At 40.6% G+C, this 24174-nt stretch overlaps 1 protein-coding gene across 2 annotated transcripts in view; it reads right to left on the bottom strand.

Moving 5' to 3' along the window:
* CAB39 (calcium binding protein 39) overlaps window positions 1-24174 on the bottom strand; it is an 85863-nt gene that overhangs the window by 19224 nt on the left and 42465 nt on the right. For both annotated transcript variants that reach the window (XM_027588977.2, XM_027588978.2), the window contains exons 3-4: window positions 5708-5872; window positions 3439-3557 (exon numbers count right to left, since the gene is read on the bottom strand). In XM_027588977.2, coding sequence (XP_027444778.1) covers window positions 3439-3557; window positions 5708-5872 — 284 coding nt within the window. The remainder of the gene's footprint in view (window positions 1-3438; window positions 3558-5707; window positions 5873-24174) is intronic.

Below are 24174 nucleotides of genomic sequence, written 5' to 3'. Positions count from 1 at the left end.
TGTATCTGTGCTGTCCACTGCGGTAGTTGCTACTAGCCATACGTGGCTACTGAGCACTTGAAATTTGGCTAGCATGACTGAAGGATTGAATTCTAAATGTTATTTAATTTAAATTGATTTAAAACAAAATGATGGAGTGTGTTTAGTAGGTACTGCATTGGACAGAACCGTTTACACTTTCCCCCTTTCAGCACATCCAAACCTTCCCATCTTCGGTGTCACAACTACCCATCCTTTTTAAGACTTCTTTGAAATATTTTAGTTTCATTTCCTTTTCATCCATCCCCACTGTTGCATTAACTCACACCTAGAGAAAGGCAAGAGCTCCCTAACCAGCATCTTTGTTTAAGCTGTGTCTTAACCATTTTACCCAACACACAAGGGTATCAATAGCATTTCTAGCTTAGGAGTTCAAAATGATTTCTACTTGCCAATCAAATAAAGACAAACTTCTGGGCTTAATGTCCAGGCTTCTCCTCACGAGATCTATTCTTACCGTACAACGTCATCTCCCACTCGGCCATCAAGCACTCACTCCGATCATCTCCTTATTGCTGCCCATCACCATGTTCATTCCTGTCCCTGGAACCACTCTCTTTTTCTAACTATGCAAACTCCAAACCCTCTGGAACTCCACTCATTAGTCTCACCTCTTTTATCAACACTTGCCTCATTGACTAAACATTTTATCCCCTGAAATCCTACAGTACTAATCTTCTCTAGCAGTGGTATCCCTCTGTCGTACACGGGTTCATCACAGAGCCTCAAGAAGATCCAAATGACTCCTCTCTATCACGTGTGGCCCAGCAACTAGAATGCTGACTGACGCTTTGGTCATGAAAATGTCTGCTCACAAAATGGCTGATCGTACCATTCACCTTCACTGATCTTAATTTAATAAGCAGGAGACTAGAAAGACAAGAGTAAGACAGTTTGGTACAACAAGTTGGGCAGGTTTTGATGGTGGTTTGTCAAGCTTGTCTTAAATGATTAAGAAATAAACCACTGAGTTCAGGGCAAACAGTTATACTGTACAACCTGTCAGCACTAGAGTGGAAAACACATTAACATTCAAGTCACCAGAGAAAAAACTACTCTCTCCAGATGCAGTCGAGCACTAGCAACTAGATTATGTTCAAATGCACACGGACACCAGCAGCGTAAGTCCCCCTGATGTCTAACAACAAAGTACTTCCAGCTTATGCAGGTGGTCACGTTGTATGCGAGCAGTCTAAACTCATGAACTAAGGTACAGAAATCTTAAAAGGTAGTTCACAAGGCTCCTTGAAGAAATGGCTGTTTCCAGGTCTGGGGTAGGAACCCGTACAAAATGAGCAAGGGACATCTTGTGCCAGAAAGCAGGGAAGCTATCAAAGACTAATGGGGTCTTGCCATAAGAACATGGGCACCAACTTGAAGGAGCTTCCCAATGGCCCAATGATGACACAATGTGGATATAAAAATCTGGACATAATGACTGCAATGGACTGAAACACAACATATATGTTTTAACCCCCCTCCCCGCCACCCCCTGGCTGGAGTTCATAAAGACTTGCTCACCAATTTAAAAGAACAGAAGACAAAGGAACACACTAAATGAAACCACAGGGATGCAAAATCCAAAATATGTGATTTTTCTACAGAACAAATGAGCCAGTTGCTTCAACAAGTAAATGGTAGTTAAAAAAAAAAAAAAAAAAAAAGAAGGCATAAGAGTCATATGAACCAAATTCAGTTTGTGGACCTTGCTTGGAACTGGATTTAAACAAACTAACTGAAAAATGGCATTCTGTGTGTGAAAGTCTGGGGCATCTGAACACTGAGTGTAAGATAACATTGGGTTTGCAAATGGTTATCATGACTACAGTAAAAAACAAACCCTCGGATGTACTATGTACTAAATCCTAGGGGTGCATACTAAAGCACTGTTGTGTGTGAGGAGGGAAAGGAGGGGGCAAGGGCAATGAAGTACGAGTGACAGAAGGTCAGTGATGGTCAGAGCTGGGGAAGGGGTAGGAAAAGGCTGGTTATTTTCTTCCCTCCAGCTTTCTGTACACTTTCCACTCTAAGGGCTAAAAAAGGATGGGGAGACCAACACCAGCTGCGTTTCCATTTCTCCCCCTCTCTTCCCTCACTGAGTTTTCTGCTCTGGCCCGCTCACGTGAGAGCTCTCAATTCTTCTTGAAGTTGTACCTTAAAATTCTGAATTCACATGATGTTTAACAACGTCTACATCATACCTCTGGCTACTTTCAAGTGAAAATGTAGGCAAACTAATTTATGGATTTTAATAACCACTGCTTTCTATGGAAAAGGAAATACTCTGTTTAAAAATACACAAAGGCATCTGGAAGGTGCTCTAAGACCACCAAAATTTCAAACTACTCACTACATGTTTACACACGCAACTCTGGATTGGTAACAACAAAAAATTAGATGCCAAAAGTTCTGTATGGCAACATCTGAAGAAGCAACATAGACATTTAGAAATAGAAGGAAATAGAATGCTGGCATCAAACACATGCACTGACTCATGCTTTGTCTAAACAAGTTTGAACTTGGGGGAAGTGTTAAACCACAGAGATATGAATCAGAGGGAGGCAAGCTATAAAGCGAGGGGTAGGAGAGCAAGCCGATTCACGCCAACAGTCATGCCAGTAAAATGCCTGTCCGCCAATTTAATAGAACAGCACCAATGCTGGGACAAACAGATGCACACCAGACCCAGAGCTGGCAAACAAGTCGTGTGTGAAACTACAGGGGGTGACCTTGCCAATCAGGGAGGCTCACTATTGAGGGAGAAGAGGATTTGTTTTCAAGTTTTTTTAGTTTTTAGGCTTTTTTGGTTTTGGTTTGTTTTTCAATACTAACAAACTACCATAAATGCCTGCTTATTAGTCCAGCTGTTAACTCCAGGAAGATGCACTAAGTGGGTGAGTCAGCAGACACACACAGGTAAAAAGCAAAGGGCAGACTTCATAAACAACACGTTCTTTGTTGATGGAACACAGGTAAAATATACAGCACCCCAGCTCCACTTCCTAGGCAGCTTCTACTGCCTCAACAGTGTGCATATCTGTCCAAAGAAGATGTCTCTAAACACAGCATTTAACTGATAGTTCATATAAACTTTTAAAATCTGGAGACCAGAAGTAAGATCACAGAAGACTTTTTTTTTCCTTCAGTTGTACAGGATTTGAGAATTTAAGGGCTCACGATTCACCCACTTTTAAACTCCCATATGGGTATCTTCAAATGCAATTTACCTCACTGGCTGAATTTTAAGGAGGGAAATGTGTTTAAGATTAGTTTGGAAAAATTAGCTGACTAAACTATAGAGAAAATACTTTCCCACATTTACCATTCTGCCTTTATCCAAGACCATCTTTCCTTTTTATTTTTCAACTGAGAATATAAATTTTGTTACATTGTACATACCCTTTCAATAACATGAACAAAATATTCTGTTGAGTGCAGATGTATTCAACAGTAGGAGTTCTTGTACCAATTTGTCTTCTGAGAATATTGTTGAAAATTTGAGCCACGTCTTTTTTGCCCTATTAGGAATACAATCATTAAAATGTTTACCCAACTAACCACCAAAAAGCCCATCCACCCTCCCAAGTAAACTCAAATTAAGTCATTGCATATTTGTAATTATGACTGAATATCTGACTTTAAAATGTTCAGATATTAAATTTTCTTATTTATTTATAATTCCAAATTCTAAGTTTTAATAGTATACTATTTTTAATATGAGCAGTATGTTCACAAAGTGAAACCTTACTATATTGGTTGAAATTATATTTTCAACCATTTCTAACCCTTAGAGTCATGTGGACTCAGATATGAAAAATAAAACCTTGCTATATGCTTACAATGTTCAGGGATCCGATTTCCACCCATATGGAACAAGCAGCTTCAAATAAAATGCTCGTGTTGTAAACAATATATATGATTTCCTTTTATAGTGATGGAAGGAAGAGAAGCTGCATTCTGCTGGTATAATAAAACTAAAAGAATCCTGTAAGCAGCTGCGCTTTCATGGCAAGTAGACATATCCCCCTATTAAGCTAGGTCTACTTCAGAGAGATTTTATATAGATTAATAATGAAGGCTCTAAGTACCACATGATGTAGCAGTTCAGAGATCAGAATTATACAACTGTACTTTACTAAACAGAAGGACTTTACTGCTATACAGCGAACCTTATAATCAGAAAACTGCACAAGAAATTAACAAATGGAAAAACAAACCCACGAGATTTTTCAGAATGGCCACCTGGTGTGAGGCTGACAAGCCTGCAGGAGAGTGAAATGCTACTTTCCAGCGCCTGAGATCATCCCGGGGCCTGTGCTAGGTCAGGAGTAGCAATGGCAATCTCTAAGAACACATCTCAATGGCGCACACTGCTCTTAAATTTAAGTCTCAAATGAATATTCAATTCAGTGTCCAGGTCGGGGAACGAGATGGGTGGACAAAGCAGAAGGAACTGGATGTTCCAGCGCATTCCCAACTTCACAGAGGAAAGAGAAATTGCTGTTGGTGGAATTTGGTATACTATTAAAAATAAATCATCTATATAAATGGAAATATCATTTTTATATCTGTTCTACAGGATAGAAGTAAACTTTTATTATCCTTTATCAATATTATATTCAAGTTAACCTGTGAACCACACCCTCCCATCGCTCTCCAACACTGAGTCTGACTGTCCGTCTGCCATTCTCTCCTCTGATTTTTCGAGCACCTGTGTAGACATCTAACTGATCACTCAGGACCATAAACACTGGGCTTAAAACAAAGCACACCCATGACAAAGACTCAGAGGAACCTGCTCATAACCATGCCAGGGCCCTTCATTACCATATATACTTCTCAGACTACCTTTCAGACTGGTATCAAGGACCATTATTCTCACTGTTAAATTCACTAAATATCTAACATGGCACGATTCAGCTGTATAAGCTTGGGCAGTAATATCAAATGCCTACCAGGGCCAGGCAGGAGACACAGCTGGGTAAAGCAGGCCCTGAGACAGAAAAGCAAGCTGCTGTCTGCAGCACACCCCAGGGTGCCATGGGGTGGTATGTGCTCTGTTCCAGCTGAGGGGCCATGTAGGCCTACAGGCTCCATGTTGCCAGCGTCAAAATTTTCAAGGGAAGCCAGAAATTCAAAACTGCGTATAAAGTCTCCTGCTATTTAACTGTTACCCTAATTTAAACATCTAAAAGCAGTGCCCAACAAACAGAACATATGATCTCTGCTGTAATGAGTTCTTAGCAGGTTAAAAAAAAAACAAAAAACAAAAAAAACAAACCAAAACACAACTGGATATCCCCTAAGATCTCCCTACCTCTAACATTCTATGGTCTTCTTTAGATTGTTGACTCCTTGAGAATCCAAGGCCAGTGAATTATGTAAAAGAGCAGCTACTTATTAAATATAATGTAAACAAAAGGGCACAACGAATACCGAAGAAACTTCATATGCAGCGTGGTGAAAGAGGAGGCGACCTGGCCGAAGCCTGAGGTGGCCCTGAGCTCCTGCCCGGCTCCGCTAATTAGGCAGGCAGCCTGGGCACGCCTGCAGGTCAGTGACCCCTGAGCCAAGACCCTGACAGGAATCTTAGAGGATCTTTCGGAGGGGAGAACACAAGGCCATGAAGAAGGTACCGTTTTTGAAAAGTAAGAAATTGATTCCTTACCTCAAAGTCAATGAGCTGTAAATCAGCCACCAGGGTGCTCAGGAGCCCGCTGTTATACAGTTCTTGGGCAAGCTGCGCCACTGCTTCGGTCTGTGGCTCTTTTTCGTTCGTGCCATATAGGATTTCTTTCATGGCAACCAGATTTTTGGAAACTTCTTCTGTGGCCTGATTTTGGGGGAGAGGAGAAAAACTCCTTTAAAAAAACATGTATGACATGGGTCCATTTGTTACATACCTTCTCTCTCGATTATATACCCACAGAGTGCCATAAAAGACACAAGGTGGGCAAGACCCGTCGAGGCCCTGGGGAGCTGAGCACGCGCGAGTAAGCGCGTGTGAGGACTGACACACGCGTTAAAGGGGGAAGGCCAGCAGATTCACAACACGTGCGCTCGAATGCTGAAAACAGTGTTATTATGGTAGAAACAGAACAGGCAGAGTAGGTTTGAGTCCGCCTCCCATGGGAGGGAAATGACATGGAAGAAGCCCCCAAGCTGACCCCGAGAATGGAGAGCCACGGATGAGCAAGGATGAGGGAAAGGAATGGCATGATGTGGGGATGAAGGTGGGCAAGAAGCACAGAGTCAGTCTGAGGAAAGGTGTGGAGGGAACAAGGGAATGACAGCAGAAGGTGGCTTTGAATGCCAAGCTAAAATGTTAGCAATAATCAATCACCGGAGAGCCTCCACTTCTGGCTAAGATAGAGGAACAAGAGACAGATTTACCTTCCCCCATGAAAAAGATGACAAAAGAGGAGAAATTATATGAAACAATACATTTTATTTATTTATATGTTTTTAAATGATTTTACTTATTTATTTGACAGACAGAGACAGCAAGAGAGGGAACACAAGTAGGGGGAGTGGGAGAGGGAGAGCAGGCTTCCCGCTGAGCAGGGAGCCCAATGTGGGACTCGATCCCAGGACCCTGGGATCATGACCTGAGCCGAAGGCAGACGCTTAATGACTGAGCCACCCAGGTGCCCGGAAACAAATTTTAAACACTGAACTTCAGCCAGCACAGGACGGTGACCCCTGCAAGAAGGGGAAGAAATGAAGTGAAACTCACAAACGCCCCAGTGTCCTGCCTGGAGAAGGGTTTCTAGGCCCCAGAGTGGTGGTGGGGGGGGGGTGTCTCCAGGAGTTGAGAAGACAGAGCTGGGAATCTGCAGGGCAGAGTACCAGAGAGGAGAGAGGTGTGCAAAGACACACTGCTTCTTCAGCGGAGTACTGATAAGCCTGTGCACGTGAGGAACACACCCACAGTCTGGGAGCAGCCTGCCCATCTCTTGGCTTCTCCAGAAAACCTCCTCTCAGCTTCTTCAACTATTCTTTTATGAAAGGTAAGGCTAATGTTGCAATCCCATCTAGGATGGAATGATGCAGAAGACACTAGACCACGACTTCCCCATAAACGTCACAAATGGTAATGTAGCCTGAGGCTACCATTAAGAATTTTTGCGATTAAATCATATAATTCACTTGAAGCCAGGTCTTTGAGTGACACTGCATGCAATGAAGGCCTTACCTCTTCTCACTATTTAATTGAACCTCATTAACAGCCCATCCTTCAACACTGTGGACCTATTTCTGGACTCCGAAGGACATCCAACATACCAGCTATCACTCTCATATCTGCGTTATCTGCAAATCTGATAGATACGTATACCTCCCACAGCCTCAATCATTAACCAAAACACCGAAAAGGAAGTAATTCTGAACGGAACCTACCATTATTTTTGGTATCATCATGCTCTTTTCATTAACCATCTACCAATAATCTTTGGCATGGTCTCTCAGCCACTTACATATAAACGTATTTCCAAATCATGTTCAAAAGGCTTTTTGTGAAATACTTGGATAAAATAACATTTGACCCTTGAACAACAAGGGTCTGAACTGCTAGTCCGCTTATACACGCATTTTTTACAGGACAGTACTAGAAATGTATTTGCTCTTCCTTATGATTCTCTTAACGACATTTTCTTTCCTCTAGTTGACTTTAAGAATACAGCATACGGTACATGTAACATACAAAATATGGTAACTCTTGATGTTATCAGCAAGGCTTACGGTCAGCCATAGGCTGCTAGTAGTTAAATTCTGCGGGAGTCAAAAGTTTTATGTGGATTTTTGACTGTGTGGGGGGTTAGCACCCCTTGACCCCCTAACCCCCGTGTTGTTCGAGGGTCAGCTGGTTACTATTTCTTCCACATTTCCTGAATATAAGACAATGAAATTAAGTTAATTTGGTATGACCTTTTTCCTAAGCCTATGCTGATTTTTACTGACTACTTTCTTTTCTAAATGTTCAAGATCATCCTACTAATCCTATGCAGAACTTCTTCAGTATCAGTGGTCCGCAGAATCTTTACCTTCTCGGGTCAGCTGTCACTGCCCTATTCTGTGAATGCCTTAGACTTCTGACAGCAGCTCATCATCCCAAATACCAAGTTTAAGTTCCCCAAAATGTACTTTTTGGGGGCCAGTAGATAAAATCATTTATCAAGAGAAAATGCTCTCTTAAAAGCTAATTACATGTGTTACTTCTGTAATTTCATTTTATTAATCTTTATTCTTAAGACGATTTTTTCTGACAGGGAAGAGCCTGGCATTTAATGCAGTTCCTGAGTTTATTATCTGTTGATTTTATACTAGTGACCCTAAGTAGTAGGCCTCAGCCCCCTGTGCGTCTCTGGCTAGATCACCATTTTGAGGCTCTTGGCAACCTTTCATATGCCTCAGCTTAAATATGTTTTTCTTTGAAATCATGATATGATTTTAGATTTGAATTCAGACCATACTCTATGCTCTCTCTGACAGCAAAAGATGAATAAGAAGGGAGGGGGGTGATAGCTAAAAGGTATGAGGTTTCTTTTTGAAGTGATGAAATGTTCTAAAACTGACTGTGGTTATGGTTGCACGTTATCTGTGAATAAACTAAAAACCACTGAAATGTACACTTTGGGTGAATTGTGTGAGTTATCTCAATAAAGCTATTAAAAAAATACAACAACAGGGAAGAGAGAAGCAAGGGAATAGAAAGCAACTTACGGTATTTCTCAGATGAAAGGCAACCCGGACCCACATGTAAAGCCCTCTTCTTCCCTCTCAGAAGAAGACACTGTCACCTATATTATGGGTTGGAGGGCGGACACCGATGGCATTCCCATCCCTTATCTGCTAACCACTGTACTCGTCTGCTTCTGTGGATACTTCTGGATTCCATTCACCCCCTGGCTTTCTGAGGAACTCATTCGTCTGTTTTCTCACCTCGTTCTCATACAGCCAACTCCCTCTCACTTGATTTTTCCTTCCAATCAGTTTTAAATATGATCAAGACTCCCATTAACAAAATCAAATAAGCTCTCCCTTGGCTAACCCCATAGCCCCCTCCCAGCTATTGCCCACCTGTAAACAAACCTCTAAAAAGCAACCACCTGTGTGTGCTATGGTCCACATCTCCTTCCTGGTCCCTCCCAGCCCCATCCCATGGGGCTTCTCCATCTAGCACTTTACAGCTTTTAGCCAGTCACCAAAGACCTGCCTGCCAGGAAATACGATTCTCTGTCTTTCGTACATGTTAGCTCTTGGCAGCATCCGAAGGTGTTGATTACACCCTTCTTTCAAAAACCACTCCTCCCTTGTCCTCTGTGACTCACCACCACCCTAATTTTTCCTGCCTGTCTACTTGGTTGCTCCTTTGGCCTCCTTCTTGGCTCATCCTTCTTGACGCGGCCATTTAAATATTGGGAATTCCTCAAGGCAGGGTACAAGGCCTATTCTTCTCATTCTATCATCTTTACCAAAGTGATGCCATCCACACCCACAGCTTTAATTAACACCTCAATGCAGATACCTCACAGATTCCTATCTCTAATCCAGTTCTCTTACTAGTACATTCAGCAGCCTATTTGAAATGTCTCCACTTGAATGTCTCAAGGTACCTCAAACCTAATGCAACTGAAAACAGAACTCATGATCTTGCCCTAATGCCTGACATTCTTCCCTTGTTCTCTATTTCAGGGAATGATACCACTACTGATGCTCTTATGTATGTTGGAAACTCAGAAGCCATCCTCAACTCTTCCCTCTTTCTCACCCCACCCCAATATCTAATTCATCACCATGTCTCCCAAATCCATCCATTTATCCCCATACCCCCCAACCCCCCACCCCCAACAGAGTCTGCAATCAGAGTCCACACAATTCTTGCCTGGACTACTCTAAGTAGCCCACTGACTGATTTCCTTGAATTCCCTATAATCCATTCTCCACATCACAACTAGAATGATCCTTTTTCTTTTTTTTTTTAAAGATTTTATTTATTTATTTGAGAGAGAGAGAATGAGAGATAGAGAGCATGAGAGGGAAGAGGGTCAGAGGGAGAAGCAGACTCCCCACTGAGCAGGGAGCCCGATGCGGGACTCGATCCCGGGACTCCAGGATCATGACCTGAGCCGAAGGCAGTCGCCTAACCGAGCCACCCAGGCGCCCAGAATGATCCTTTCTTAATACAAATACGGTTGTCATGACTTCTGCTTCAAAAATGTTCCAATTACCTATTGCTCTTGGGATGGAGAAAATTTCTTAACATGGCCCCTAAGACCCTGCATGGTCTGACCCTCCCTGTCTAACCTTACTCTGCACTACAGTTCCTCCCCATCTCTATGCCACTCCTCTGGTCACACTGGTATCCTTTCAGGATCCCCGCACATGTGGCCTCCTAGGCCCACGCCCTGCCCCCACCTCTTGGCCAACTCACATTCTTCCTTCATCTCTCAGCTCAATGATCACTTCCTCAGAGGAGTCTTTTCTCGTTAAATTCACCACCACCACATGCTTCTTTTCTCACAGTTGTATGTAATTCTGCTTTTCCTTGTGATTTCTAATTAATGTGTTCCCTTCTCCATCAGCGGCCCAGCGCTGGCAGGTGCACCATACATGCTTGATGAATGGTTGAAAATCGGTAATCTTGAGCACCAGGATATAAAAAAAAAAAATCCAGACGAAAACTGGATGTAGGAAAATGTGATGTTACCACGCCATGAAGGCAAGGAATTCCTAAAAAACGTAGTGCATTCAAGAAAGGCAATCTACCTGACAGAGCTACAGGAGTGAGCAATGAACACAAATCCCTGTGTTCTCACAGCGAACAGTCTGGAAGAAGACACCCCAAACTGAGCATAGTCTGCCTATGGGGACAGGGAAGAAGAATACTTTCACTTTTCACTTCCTCTACTTCAGAACTGTATGTTTTACAATTTACATTTTACTTTTACATCCAAGCTTAGTTGCCATCTACAGAGGATAATCAGCAGCATGATATAAAAAAACTAAAACTCATCAACCTTATTATTTATTAGCAGTCCTGATACACGAGAGAGATTAAGTTCATATTTCAACTGATGACTTATAATTTTATGCATATTTCAACTATTTGTGTGATTTCTGTTCCCCATTATATGGATAAATACAAGTTGATTAAACAAAACCTTAAAAAAAAAAAAAGATGTCCAAATTTTCCTAAAAGATGATCAGAAAACCTTGGGCACCTGGGTGGCTCAGTCGGTTAAGTGTCTGCCTTCGTCTCAGGTCATGATCCCAGGGTCCTGGGATCGAGTCCCACACTGGGCTCCCTGCTCAGTGGGGAGTCTGCTTCTCCCTCTACCCCTCCCCCCTGCTTGTGATCTCACTCTCTCTCTCAAGTAAATAAATAAAATCTTAAAAAAAAAAAAAAAAGATGCTCAGAAAACCTTAAGTATTTCACCAGAAAAGGTGATGCGGCAAGTGTTTACTGAATGAAGATAGCAGACAGAATAAACTTGTCTGTTCTTGTGTAGGTTTGGCTTGGCGCCTTTATCGGCATTCGCATCTGGGAGCCTGCCTAGTGCCCCATCTCTGGCCTGCTGGCATTAAGTCAACATGCTCTCTGCCTCTCTGACCACATCCTCCTTATTGCACCTCCCTGTCTGTCCCTTCACACCTACCAAGTAAGCGAGTCACACTTTCTGCTTCTCCAAGCACTATACCCTTTCAGGCTGCTGAGACCATCGTGTCACCTAATCCACGGGGCTCCTTAATGACCATGTCACCTGTCCCACTAAGACTGCACGTTTCAGTGCTGTGCATGCCCACAGCAACGGATCTCTTGTTCCCCTAAATAATGTTGGATGTCCTTCACTGAAACTTTCTCTACTTCAGCTTCCATGGTTCTGAACATTGTAGAGAAAGTGCCGGAAACCCGTGTACACTTAGTCTGCTAACATTCATGATGTTCGACCACCTTCACTCCAGTCAGAAACATTTCTTCAAACTGCATTATTTCCAACCAGTAACGCCTAGTAGCAGATGCTTCAAAATTGCTCCATTTTCCTCAAGAGACTGCAGTGTCTCTCTCTCTCTGCTCCCTATCTGAACATCTTGCTTCACTCTTTCCATGTTGAGATAAGACTTCATAATGAAAACACCTTCAACTTCTCCATCCATCTTGATGTACTTCTGCCATCCTCCCTCCCAACCCTGGACACACACCAGAATCACTTGGGGGACTTTTAAAAAAGATGCCCAATCCCCTCAAGAGACTTATTAATGACAAGAGGAAAAATAGTACTTTCACATGCAGACACCACCATAACCATGTGACAGAAGTAAGTGAATGGTAATGGGACCATTGACCTCACATGCCTCCTGGCACCGCCAAGGGTACAGCATTACTTCTGTGATTTTCTTGCCAAAAAGGCATCACCTGCATTGAATCATGAGGCAACATCAGCCAAACCCAAACTAAGGAACAGTCTACAAAACAACTGGCCAGTACTCTTCAAAAGTGTCAAGGTCATGGGAGTCATTGGAAGACTGGGACACTGTTCCAGTTAAGGAGATGTGACAACTAAATGCAATGTGTCATCCTGAACTGGATCCTGGGCCAGAAAAGGGACATGAGTAGAAGAACTGATGAAATCTGAGAAAGACCGATGGATTAGTTAATATTATCATAAAAATGTCAGTTTCCTGATTCTGATCATTAGACTGGTTATGAAAAATGTTAACATTTGGGGAAGCTGGGAGAAAAGTACTCTTTCTGCAATCATTTTTTAAGTCTAAAAAGCTCACCTACTCTCTCTTATTTTGCTTTTTCTTCACAGGTGAGAGGCATCCCTCCTGAGTTCCTAGGCTGATGGCTCTATATATGTGTGCTGGAGAAAGGGCCCCTTGCCTCCAGTCCCCCACGTGCAATTTTGCTAGTTGCGTGGCCTCGTGGAAGGTGCAGATTCCATACCTTAAGATCTCAAATTCCAAATAAAGGCTCTTCCAATTCTCTACTGCCCCATCCTCTCTCCTCACTCTCTCGCCCTGACACCTTTGTCTCTCCTCAAGCGACCCCGAGGGCTTACACTCCTCCTCTCCACCCTCGGAGCCCCCACACCCACAAAGCCTTGCCTCACTTCCCCTGCTCTCCTCCTCTGATGCCATAGCAGTTGTTACCCTGTTTCAGTCCCCGGCCTTGTAGGGTCAGACCACCTCATCTCTACCTCTCATTTCCCTAACTTATTACAGGGCTTTGGAAAAGGCCTGCTTATACTTTTTTATTCCCTCCCTGCTCCAATGTCTATGATGGTGACTTGCACATGGTCTGACTTCATGATTTTGTTAATGGACTCAACTGTCTAAGACATTTCAGTCTGTTGAACATGGTGTTGTTCTGGGACACCGATGCTACCCTTGGGCGGCCAGTGAGCATCATATTAAGTTTCAGGGGCATACACTACTAAGAGCAGCCAACTGTTTTACAAATACATGGTCATGAAGAGAAGCACGTGAAAGAATTAGCCCCCTCATGACCAGCCACTCACTTGACTGGAAAACGATGTGGATCATGCCTCACTAATCATGCTGCTGTGGATCATGCTGTTGCCCTGTCTAGGTAAGAAGCACAGAAGTTCTTAGTTTTCTTGAGGCTTTCTGGGCCACACACAGTGGGAATTTGGGGGTACCCAGTGGTGCAGAGTCACAGAGAAAAGAATCTGGGGCTTGACAGAGCTTCTCAGGGTCAAGGCTCCAAGTTGAGAAGTGCTGTTGCTACTGCCGGGGGGGTGGGGCAGGCATATTATTAATCCTCTGCCAGAAGCCTCACTGACTTCCACATACAACTGACTGGTAACAAACTTTATTTTTAATTAATATCTCCAAGAGATATTTTTAAATTAAACGATTTAAGTTACAGGATCCACTTAAGTAGTGACCAGTATTCCAAAGTTCACATCTCACACTCACTTCACTAGTAACAGTATCAGAACTGTATCACTTTTCTTCCCAGGGGAAGACATAGGAACTGCTTCAAACTTTTTTTTTTTTTAAAGATATTTTATTTTTTTTAAAGATTTTATTTATTTATTTATTTGAGAGAGAGAGAATGAGAGAGAGAGAGAGCGCACATGAGAGGGGGGAGGGTCAGAGGGAGAAGCAGACTCCCCGCCGAGCAGGGAGCCCGACGCGGGACTCGATCCCGGGACTCCAGGATCACGACCTGAGCCGATGGCAGTCGCTTAACCAACTGAGCCCCCCAGGCGCCCCGGAACTGCTTCAAATTTTTAAGTGTAGTATCCACATAGTAACTTCTCCAATTAGAACTAAGGCTGGGAGTCTTTCCACTGCCTGTTTTCCCATTAAAAAATATAGCAAAGTGGGAAATTAAGAAATTAGTAAGCCAAACACTAGTAAAAATGGCCTATATCAAGACCTCCAAAAACTCAGAAGGTTTTGTGTTAAATCTCTAGCCTTAAGCCCAATGTTCCCACAGTACCCATCACTGTACTATTTTACCATCATCAGTGGCAACCACTGAGACACAAAGCAGTGATGTGAAAAAATTTTAGAAGACAAAAGGAGATACTCACTTACCCATTAGTGCTTCTAGACCGTATCCCTGACATGCTCACAGCCATTTCACCCACTCCTCCTCTGGACCCCACAAGGCCCAACTATCAGCAGATCTCAAAGCGGCTTCATAGTAGGAGTGAAAGGTGACAAGGTGGCTACTCAAAGGTGCAGGCACGGGGTTGTGGGGTTTTCAGAAAACTGGGTCTGCCCACTCTCTTACCCTCAATTTTTAATAAAGTTAACTAGGTAAGCCTAACTCTAAATATAAAGCACATTTAAAGATAAACACAGCAAAAATACTATGTTTAAAGTATAGATAGGCCTGACTTAGAAATTAAAAGGCAAAAAAACCCTTTAAGAAAAGATATTCTGCTTCACAATAATAATTAAGTTAAAATGGTACAATATTTTTTCCCTCCTGCCAGAGTTGTAAAGCCTTCAAAAAGAAGTCTGGTGGGTGAAAAATAAATTGGTACAACACACTGGATGGCAATTTGGCAAAATGTATCAAAAAGCTTTAAAAGGTGTAATCTCTATAATAATCACACATTAGAAATAGATAATTACACAAAGATATAAGTATAAGCAGTGTGATTTATAATAGCAAAGAATTAGATGAAAAGTTATCCCATTGAACTGGTTAAATTATAACATACCCGTAAAATGGAAGACCATGGCAAGCTTTAAAGATAATTAAGTAGATCTATACTGACGGGCAAAGATGTTAACATTAAAACTGAAAGATAAACCAGGTTACAGAATAATATGCTCCCACACGCACTACTTATTTGCCCGGGAGAGAGAGGGCGGGGGGACACATGAGTGAGAATCTGTACAGATATCCTACCATGTCAACAGGAGTCATCTCATGCGGTCGTGGAAGGAGGAGGAGCTTTAAATATAAAGAGATTGTATATATATCAGTCACAACCATTAGGCATAACGGAAGGAACACAGCTCTCTCATACACCAAGCCAGACGCCTCGCACCCCCTTGTTACCTACGGAGTGCTCAGGAAAAGAGAGAGAAGTTGCAGATGTCAGCCTCCTCTCCCCCCCCCACCAAATGACTTCAAATGAACAGGGCTTTGGCAAACAGATGCTGAAGTAAGGAGAAAGATCTGATGACTAAGGTTGTGAGCCAGGAACTTATAAAGGCAACATTTCTTTCTTTTTTAAAAAGGTTTTATTTTTAAGTAATCTCTACACTAAACATGGGGCTCAAACTTATAACCCAGAGATCAAGAGCCGCATGCTCTCCTGACCGAGCCAGCCAGGGGCCCAAGGAAACACTTCTTAAACCCGTCAGTCAGGAGGAGAGAGACCATTTTCTCAGAGAAAATGAATTATGAATTGAAATGTTAGATTTAGAGCCACGCTCCAACATGGAATCAGAGCATCTTAAATGTTGAAAGGAACATCAGAGGTCATACAAATAAGTGGGTTTTTAAAAAAGATTTGTTTATTTGAGAGAGAGCATGCGTGAGCGGCAGGGGGCGGGGGGGGGAGAGGGAGAGAGAGAGGGAGAAGGAGAGAGTCTTGAGTAGACTCTCTGCGGAGCCCAACACAGGGCTCAATCTCACAACTCTGAGATCTAGACCTGAGCTGAAACAAGAGTCAGGCACTTAACCAACTGTGCCACCCAGACGCCCCAAGTGGTTTTTAAAATCCTTTTGGGGCCACTGCCTGCTCCCTACTGTCCATCACCACTTTTCAAAATAAAAATCTTATGTAGAATCCCAACATACAAAGGAGGATAAAGTAAAACTAAAAAAACGGACAAAGGAAGAAGGAGCACCTGAAACCATGGTCAGCTTCTCTATCTAGAGCACACCTTTGGAACACTAAGTTTAAAAGCAAAAAAACACATACACAAACACACACTTTCCCTAGCCCCCATTTCTAACCAAAGTAAGAATCCCTGCTTTAATCTATTTCATCAGAAATATCAAAGTTTCTCTAGATAAGTAGGTAGCAAGCTTTTTGTGGGTCATATAGTGTCCGTCACAACTACTCAACTCCGCCACTGCAGCAGGAAAAAGCAGCCACAGACCACAGTCAATGAACGGGCATGGCTGTGTTCCAAAAAAACTTTATTTATTAAACCAGGTAATGGGCTGTCCTGGGCCGCAGTTTATTGACTCATGCACTGGAAAATATCTGGCGGGTAGAAAACAGGCCAGAGGGTATGTGACCCTAGAGTTTGTATACAACTATCAAATCCTCTCAATTCTCCCTCAGAAATCTAGTCTCATCTCTTGCTTTTTCTCATCCTTTAGTTTTCCCTGTCACCAGAGTTCTCTCACGAAGTTCATCTTCTGCCATTATGTCCATCTTCTCCAACACACTTCCAATCTCACCTCATCTTTGACGTGAAACATTGCTAGGGGGAATGAAAAGTGGTACAGCAACTCTGGAACAGAGTTTGGTGGTTTCTTGAAAACTAAACATGCGGTTACCTTATGATCCAAGAATTGTACTCTTGGGCATTTATCCCAGAGGAATGAAAACTTACGTTCATACAAAAGCTGTACAAAAATGTCCACAGTTTTATTTGGAATAGCCAAAAACTGGAAGCAGTCTAGATGTCCTTCAATGGGTGACTGATTAAACACACTGGGGTACATCCACAGAACGGACTAGTAAAACTCAGCAATCAAAAGGAATTATCACTACTCACAACTACTTGCATTGATCTTGTGGGAATTCAGCTGAGTGAAAAAAAGCCAGTCTCAAAAGGTTATACACTGTACAGTTCTATTTATAAAATATTCTTGAAATAGCAAAATTATTTGTGGTTGCCAGCAAGGGTTAGGGAAAGGGGGAGAGGAGATGGGTGTGGCTATAAAGGGATAGCAAGGGGGGCCTTGCGGTGATGGAACAGTTCTGTGTCTTGAGTGTGGTGGTGGTTACAAAGAAACCACACAGCTACACACACGCGTGCGTGAGCGTGCACACACACATAAAACTCATGAAATGTGAACAAGGCCTGTGGACCGTATCAATGTCAAGTTCCTGGTCTTGATATTGGACATAGTTATGTACCATTTTACCACTGGGGGGAACTGGGGGAAAGATACAAGGGCTCTCCCTGTGTACTTCTTGGAAACTTCCTATGAATTAATAATTATTTAAAAATAGATTTAAAAAAGGCAAAACCACCACCACAAAGATTTCTGCAGCTCCCTCAGTATATCTTTAGATTGTATATAAGGCCTTTGTCAATCTACTACAACCTACACCTGCAGCCTCACTTCCCACCACTCCCCTCTATCCAGTCACCCTATTAATGTCCCTCTGAACTTGTCACCATGTTCTGGACATACCATAACCTGTTTCACATTCCATTCCCTCTCACTCTTTGCCTGGCAACACCTTAAAATCCAGTTCAAATGTCACTTCAAACTTAATGCTGTATCTGTACCTGTCTCTGAGACAGGTCGTACTGTTTTATCCTCCTGGTTCCCACGGAATTTCATTCATATCTCCAAGTCTCTCTGTACTACATTATGTTATTTATATACCTATTTCCTCTAGTAGATTATAAACTCCTTAAGAACAGACACAAAATTTGATCCGTTTGCCCATCTATCTGCCCACAGAGATGAGGGCCCTAAAATGTCTGTGGATTCAATCAAGTTGGGAATCTTTTGCAAAAGATGACAATGGAAGTAATGAAGTCATCTTTTGCAAGAGCCTGTCCTTCCAACCACCATGCACACGAAACCTGGCATAAGGAAACATAATTCAGATGGGAAATCATTGTTTATTAAGCCATCTTTTTTAGGAACAATTTTGAAATGATCTACTAAGCAAATTTTCCATGCTTCTGTTCACCATTAGTTTATATAATCAAATTTATTATCATTTACATGTAACTAGTTATTATCGAGAAATGCCTCAAAAAGCTCAGATGTTTTGGTGGGGGGAGGAGGGAGGCTTAAATCATTTATTAGTTCGTCTCATATCTTTGTTTTAAAGACTTATTTGAGAGACAGAGAGAGGAAGCAGACTCCCCACTGAGCACGGAGCCCAAAATGGGGCTCAATCTCAGGACCCTGAGATCATGACCTGAACCAAAACCAAGAGTCAGCCACTTAACTAACTAAGCCACCCAGGCACCCCTTGTCTTATATATATATATACCTTTTAATTTCTTTATGTCTACTCTTTAGCAAAAGAATCATTTTAAACAAGTGTCCTCTAAATATGTACCAATCTATATTTAATGCCTTAAATATCAATTCATTCTCAAAAAGGGATTTATTACATGACCTCATTGAGAAAAGGAAGTTTTTAAATCAAAGTGAATTAAGACAAAGGATGTGAGATGGAATCTAAAAGTAAACTGAAAAATACTGTTGGTGCCAAACATTTGATAAAAGCAATTCTATTTTCACATTAATTCTTGTGTTAATTAAAAAATAAAAACAAAAAACTCCTACACACACACCTCCCTACTAAAGAAAATGCCTGAGTAGTCTAAGCTGAAAGATCACGGTCTAAGAATAACCTATTAATAACCTTCTGGTGTCAAAGATTACTCTAAACAAGTTGAGTAACCATGAGTCACTGTTAAATGGCCATGCTAGAAAAGGCTACTCCCTTTGCCCCTCTTAAATATGCCAACATAGAGCAAACTTATTCCTCTCATGAAATGAGTGAATATAGCCATTCAACACTGAACACATGCATTCCCAGTGCTGAAGGGACCCAAGTATAAGCTGAACAAGGCAGTCATACCTTCCTTATATAGCATGCAGTGGGCAAAGAGTGTGTAAACAGTCATTACATACACAGATTTATGTGGCTGTTAGCAATGAAAGAACAAATTCCACCCCATCCCACTCCACCCCCATGCCCCAGATACCTAAAAATAAGGATGGGTAAATCATTTTTTCCCCTAAAAGTATAAGGAAAATAGTTTTCAGATTCTTTTAAAAAGATGTGGCATTGTTCCTAAGGGACTAATCTATTTGTATTATATACAACAATTCTTAATATGGCAGCTGTGCACCATATAAAACAAATAAAAATACCAACATATTACAAACAGGGGAATAAGCATTCGAATGTTGTATTTATCATTTCGTCCACAAGATCACAAGAAATGAATGAGAACATGCCCATGGATATGAGTAAAGCAGAAACAGGCAGAGATTCACCACGGGTTTGCCAGAGCTAGGAGTGAATTCCACCTCTGACTCCAATACGATGGGTTATATTAAAACAATAGCTTTCTTTATATGGATCATGAGAATAATGACGGGAAACTATTATACCTCAAAATAAGACGGATGCCTATTCTCTATGAAGGCACCTTGCAAAATAATGGTGGTGTTTCAACATAAGGATGCGTCAACCACGCAAAGCTTGTATTCCTTCTTATAAGACCTAAGTGGGCTCTTACCTGTGCCAAACACATATCCAGAGACAGAAACCTGCTCTCTCGCAGGGAAGCCAATTTCCACCTATTATTTTTCCTAATAGCAAGATGAAATTGGACTCCCTGTTTCACTTCCACTTACAGGTTTTAATTCTATCTCCGGCCACCATCTGGAACCTTCCCTTTCCTCACATAAGATGATCCCTGAAAAACATTTTACTAAGAGCTTAGGGCTCACATTTTATTCTTTCTCTACTTCACATCTCCAGTTTATTCAATTATTCCTCATGGCAGAGTTTCAATTTCTGTGCCAGGTGGACATTCCTCTCTCAACACATTCTAGTTTCTCTACATCCTCAAGTACAGACTGGTCTCTATACAGAAGATGATCACTTTGATTTTAAATACTATATTTCTATTATTGCCACCTAGGCTTTCAATAGTTTTTCTGGGTGCTCTACTACATGATCTTTTCTCAGGGCAAATGTATGTGGTTTGTAAGCCACCTCTCTCAGCTGGTCCATGGATAGTCCTTTCTTACTCTCTATTGAATTATAACTGACATACAAGAAACCACACAGATTTTAAAGTGTAAAATTTGGTAAGTTTGGACTTATGTATATACCCATGAACCCATCAAGACATTAAACATATCCATCACCACCAAGAGCCCTCTGAAGTCCCCCACTTTGCCAACCCTATTCAAACCCTCCACATCCCTGCCAATCCCAAAGCAACCACTGATCTGCTTTCTGTCATTATGGCTATCCATAGAGTTTTGAAGAAACAGAACCACACATTATGTATTCTTTATAAGCTGGTTTCTTTCACTCAACATAATTACTCTGAGATTTGTTCATGTTACTGTGTACAGAAACAGTTCCTTCTTTTTTATTGCTAAGTAGTATTCCTTTCTATGGATGTACCACAACTGGTTTAGTCACACACCTGGACTATCTCCTACTTTACACTATTACAGATAATGTCTACGAACAGTTATGTACAAGTCTTATGTGTGGACATATATTTCCTGTTCTCTTCGGTAGACACCTAGGAATGGATGCTAGATGCAAAATTAGCTTTTTAAGAAACTGTTAAACTGTTTTTGGTAGTGGTTTCTTGTCTTACATTCCCAATAGCAGTTCCAGATGTTCTGCATAATCATCAACATTTGGTATAGCCTGAGTTTTCAATTTTTGCCATTCTGATGGTGTGTAGTGGTATCTCGTGGTTTTACTTTGCAATTCCCTAATGATTAACATCTTTTCAAGTCCTTACCTGAAAGCTGTGTATTTTCTTTCATGAAGTGTATATTTGGATTTCTTGCCCACTTTTCACTGGATTGTCTGTTTTCATATTGTTAAGTTTTCAGAGTTCTTTGTATATTCTGGACAAAATCTTTTATCAGATATATGCTTTGCAAAGATTTTCCCTCATTCTGTGGCTTGTCTTTTCATTCTTTTAAGTGTCTTTTGAAGAGCAGAAAGTTTTAGTGCTGATGAATTCCGATTTACTAATTTTTTCTTTTAATAGAGTATGCTTTTGGTATCATACCTAAGAATTCTTTGCCTAGTCCAAGGTCACAAAGATTTTGTGTTTTCCTTGAGATGCTTTATAATTTTAGGTTTTACATTTAGTTGTGTGATCCATTTTGAGTTAATTTTCGTATATGGCACGAGTTATGGGTCCAACATTTTTTTTGTATATGTGGTTATCAAATTGTTTCAGCACCAACTGTTGAAACAACTACCCTTTGGAATTACATTTGCTCCTTTGTCAAAAATTTTCCATACACATGTAAGTTTAATTCTGTTCTGTTCCCCTGGTGTTGATGCCACACTGTTTTGATTACTGTACCTTTAGAATTCTTGAAATCAGATAGTGTGAACCCTCCAACTTTGTTTTTGTTCCAATTTGTTTTAATTGTAGGTCCTTTGCATTTCCATACAAATTTTAGAGCCAACTTGGCCATTTCTATAAGAAAGCCTGCTAGGATTGGAATGAATCTATAAATCACAATGTGGGGAGAACTGACCTTTTAACAACACTGAGTCTTCCAACCCATGAACAAGTGTATCTCTCACTTATTTAGGTCTTTCAACTCTTAGCAAGATTTTATAGTTTTCAGTGTATAGATCTTTCACTTCGTTTGTAAGATTATCCCTAAATGTTTCATATTTTTTTGATACTACCCCAAATGATTTTTTTTCTAATTTCAATTTTGGGTTTTTCATTGCTATTATACAGAAATACAATTGTTCTTTGTATATTGATGTTGTAACCTGTGACCTTGCTGAACTTATGTATTAGTTCTATTAGCTTTTTTGTAAATTCCTTCAGCTTTTCTATGTAGATGATCATGTCATCCACAAATAAAGACAGTTTTACTTCTTCCTTTTCATGCCTTTTATTTTTTCTTGCCTGCCTGCACAGGCTAGAGACTCCCGGAATAAGGCCGAATAGAAGTGGTAAAAGTGAACATCCCTTTTTCTTTTTTTTTTCCCCCCTTTCTTATTCCTGATCTTGGAGATACATGATTCAGCCTTTCATCATTATGTATATAGTGCTAGCCGTAGGGTCTTTGTAGCTACTCCTTGTTAGGTTGTTCTAAACCTAATTTGCTGAGAGTTTTTATCAGGATCGTTTTTTTTTTTTTCCTTCTTTCTTTTCATCTACTGACAGGTAGTTTGTCAATACAATGAATTACATTGATTGATTTTTGAATGTTAAACCAGCCATGGGTTCTAGAAATAATGTATCACTTGGTCATGATGTATGGTCCTACTGTTAGGTTCAATTTGTTAAAATTTAGTTTAGAACTTGTGCATCTATGTTCATAAGGGATATTAGTCTACAGTTTTCTTGTAATGTCTTCGGTTTTGGTATCAGGATGATCCTGGCTTCACAGATGAGTTAAGAACTATTTTTTCTTAAATTTTCTAAAAAAGTTTATGTAGAAATTGTGTTATTTCTTCCTTAAATGTTTGGTAGAAATCTTTAGTGAAACCATCTATGCCTAGATTTTCCTTTGGGAGAGAATTACTAATTAAATTTTGACTTACTTTAATGGATATAGGGCTATTAAAGTTATCCTTTTTTTTTTCTTGAGTGAGCCTGGGCAAGTTATGTCTTTCAAAGAATCTGCCCATTTCATCTAAGTTGTCAAATTTATTGGCATGAAGTTGTTTATAATATCCCCTTATCACCCTTTTTAATATCTGTAGAATCTGTAGTGATGTCAACTCTTTCAATGCAGATACTGGTTATTTGTGCTTTCTCCTGATCAGTCCTAGCTAGAGTTTATCAATTTTATTCATCTTCTCAAAGAAGTTTTGGTTTTGATTTTTTTCCTGATTTTTATTTAACAGATTTCTGCTTTGATCTTTATTTCCTTTCTTCTTACTCTGTTTAATTTGCTCTTCTTTTTCTGGTTTCTTAAGGTAGGCACTAAGACCTTTCTTCTAATATTTGCATCTAGTACTACAAAATTTCCCCAACTAATGCTTTGGCAACATCAGACTAATTCTGATGTTGTGTTTTTATTTTTATTCCACTCAAATAACTTTCTAATTTCTTTGATCCATGAATTATTCATTAGTTTCCAAATATTTTGGAATTTTTCCAAGGCTGTTATTGATGTCTAATTTAATTCTACTGTAGTCACAGAACATATGTTATATAAATGTATCCATTTAAATGTATTAGAACTTCTTTTCAGGCCCAAAATATGGTCTACACTTACTAAAAATGTGCCATATGTCAAAAGGATGTAGGAGTGTTCTGCCGTGGTTCTATACCTATCCATCAGGTCAAGGTGGTTGATAGTATCTTTCTGGTCTACTAGAAAACCTTTGCTGATTTTCTAGTAACTTGTTCTATCAAGTATTGAGGTTGGGGTACTGAAATCTCCAATTATAATTGTGGATTTGACTGACGTACGTTGCAATTTTATCAGTTTTTGCTTTATTCTGCTTTAAGGCTCTGTTACTAGGTGCATAAATAGGTTTGTTATGTCCCTTGGATTAATCTCTATTTTATCATGAAATGATTTTATCTCTGGTAATAGTCTTTGCTTTGAAATCTACTTTTGACTGATATTAATAGAGGCACTCCAGCTTTGACAAGTATTAATATGGTATATCTTCTTCCATCCTTGTAACCTAATTGTGTCATTATCTTTATTTATTTATAAAATATTTA

The sequence above is a fragment of the Zalophus californianus genome, chromosome 3, assembly GCF_009762305.2.
Source record: "Zalophus californianus isolate mZalCal1 chromosome 3, mZalCal1.pri.v2, whole genome shotgun sequence".
NCBI classification, from domain to species: domain Eukaryota; kingdom Metazoa; phylum Chordata; class Mammalia; order Carnivora; family Otariidae; genus Zalophus; species Zalophus californianus.
Note: the sequence above shows the minus strand (reverse complement) of the source record. Positions and strands in the feature narration are given on the sequence as shown.